The sequence below is a fragment of the Ammodytes marinus genome (assembly GCF_949987685.1).
Source record: "Ammodytes marinus genome assembly, contig: scaffold_104, whole genome shotgun sequence".
Classification (NCBI taxonomy): domain Eukaryota; kingdom Metazoa; phylum Chordata; class Actinopteri; order Uranoscopiformes; family Ammodytidae; genus Ammodytes; species Ammodytes marinus.
The window spans coordinates 95,001-97,500 of NW_027648375.1; the positions used below are offsets into that span (position 1 = coordinate 95,001).

The 2,500-nt window shown below is 46.6% G+C and overlaps 1 protein-coding gene across 1 annotated transcript in view; it reads right to left on the reverse strand.

Moving 5' to 3' along the window:
* wdr18 (WD repeat domain 18) overlaps positions 1-2,500 on the reverse strand; it is an 11,618-nt gene that overhangs the window by 6,767 nt on the left and 2,351 nt on the right. The window contains exons 4-5 of the mRNA XM_080054336.1: positions 781-914; positions 395-536 (exon numbers count right to left, since the gene is read on the reverse strand). Of these exons, the coding sequence (XP_079910462.1) occupies positions 395-536; positions 781-914 (276 nt within the window). The remainder of the gene's footprint in view (positions 1-394; positions 537-780; positions 915-2,500) is intronic.

A 2,500-nucleotide genomic window follows, 5' to 3' on the forward strand; every position in this document is an offset into this window, starting at 1 on the left:
CCCCTAACCCCTAACCCTACTAAGACATGATCTCCACGTCAAAGAGAACGGAGAGAAGGAGGGAGCCAGAGGATAACTCCCATACATACAGAGAGAGACAGGGAGAGAGAGACAGGCACATTAATATACTATATATACTAGCCCCTAACCCCAACTCTGGCCTGAGTTCCCATCATGCCACAGCGCAGGTCTGTCTCTCCCCCTGCCTGCCTGTCTCTCCCCCCCTGCCTGTCTTACCTTCACAGTCTGGTCCAGAGAGCTAGTAGCCACTCTGGCCTGAGCTCCCATCATGCCGCAGTGCAGGTCTGTCTGCCTGTCTCTCTCTTTCCCCCTGCCTGTCTGTCCCTCTCCCCCTGCCTGTCTGTCTGTCTGTCTGTCCCCCTGCCTGTCTTACCTTCGCAGTCTGGTCCAGTGAACTAGTGGCGATCCTAGCCTGAGCTCCCATCATGCCGCAGTGCAGGTCTGTGATTGGCAGAGAGTGACGAGACAGGATGTGACGCGGCTCGGGGGCGTGGCTTAAGTCCAGCTGCACCACACTGCAACACACACACACACACACAGACGCGCACACACACACACAGACAGAGACGCGCGCACACACACACACACACACACAGGTTAATTAAAATAATCCAGGAGTTAAATATATTCCTTCATATATCTGAATCAGACAGACAGACAGACAGACAGACAGACAGACAGACAGACAGGCAGGCAGGCAGGCAGACAGACAGACAGACAGACAGACAGACAGACAGACAGACAGGCAGACAGACAGACCTGCTCAGACTCCAGACCAGCGCCAGGTTGTCTTTCCCTCCAGACACAAAATGGCTGCCGTCGTCGGTGAAGGAGAGACAGGTGACGTCCTGGTAGTGACGGCTGAGCGACGCCAGCATCCGCCCCGTGGACACCTGTTCAGACAGACAGGTTTATAACCAGACAGACAGGTTTATAGCCAGACAGACAGGTTTATAGCCAGACAGACAGACAGGTTCATAACCAGACAGACAGACAGGTTCATAACCAGACAGACAGACAGGTTTATAACCAGACAGACAGACAGGTTAATAACCAGACAGACAGGTTTATAACCAGACAGACAGACAGGCAGACAGGCAGGCAGACAGACAGGTTTATAACCAGACAGACAGACAGACAGGCAGGCAGGCAGACAGGTTTATAACCAGACAGACAGGTTCATAACCAGCCTAGGCTCTGGAAACCTGTTTTCAGCGCACACACAGTAGGGGAGAACGGGGTAATTTGTCACACGGGTAGGTTGTCACAATCGTTATATCTCGGAACCAGAAGGCGCTGTCTGTGAAATTTTGGTATGTAAATATCCAGAATTGGGATCAGAGGTCACCTACATAGTCTTCCTTGGAGTTAGACAGCTGCATTTGAGGTGAGAGGACTGTTTGTGTTTTTCATGTCAAATTGAAAATATTTAGCTCCTCAGTATTTTTCTTCTAGGCTTTTACACAATGGGTTTATAACAAAACACTTGTTACCCATAACAAGTGTGAAGGGTAAACTATAGTTTAGATTGTGGTTAGCAAGCTAATTAGTTGTTAGATGGTTGTTGGCCTTGATGCTAGCAATAAATTCCAGTTGGGGTTGGTCGTCACATTTTTTGGGAGATTGGTTGTCACATGTTATCCAAAGGCTGCAGCCAGAAAAGGAACCCAATAACGAAAGAAAATGTCAAGCTGTATCCTCACTGACACCCCAGAGAAGGAGAGAATAGAGCAGGAAAAGGCAGCTAGCATGCAAAAGAAAAAAGGGCAACAAAATCAAAACAACCCAGTGCATCCCAAACTAGACCAGTTGCCAAGGCTACTGCACCCCAGTGCACTCCACCCCAGCTGGGGAAGAAGAAACAGAAGAGAAAGAGACAGGAGGAGGAATCTTCATCAGATGAAGACGATAGTTTGTGTTTGGTTTGTATGGAAACGTTCTCCAGCACCCGTTCAGGGGAGGTAAGGGAGAAGTGTTGTATGTGCAACCAGTGGGCACACAATCTCTGCTTAGTTAGAGTGAGCAGACCCTACATTTGCCATCACTGTAACTCAGATAGTGAATGTGTGTATCCTAGTTGAGTAGGCTATTACTGTTAGACCTATTTGTTTTGTTCTTTATGTTGTTACATACAGTAGGTTGGTCTTAATATGGATTTCCTTTTTGTTAATTCCTTGCTCATCTTGTGTTAAGATGCATAAAGTTATGTAGGCCTATTTTTCAACTTGACAATGAAATTAAACTTTCAAATGTAGTTCTGCTTTCTTGCCTTCTTTTTAAGATTTTTCCCATAAAGATAAATTGTGACAAACAACCCCATAGTGTGTGACAACCGACCCCTTGATGGGGTTGGTTGTCACAATGTGTAAGGGTGTCTTTGATGATTAATTTCTTCTTTATTACAATAAGTTAGAAAAAGTGAGGGGTTCACATTTCAAGCCAACACCTTAAGCTTCAATTTAATGTAGGAATGACTATT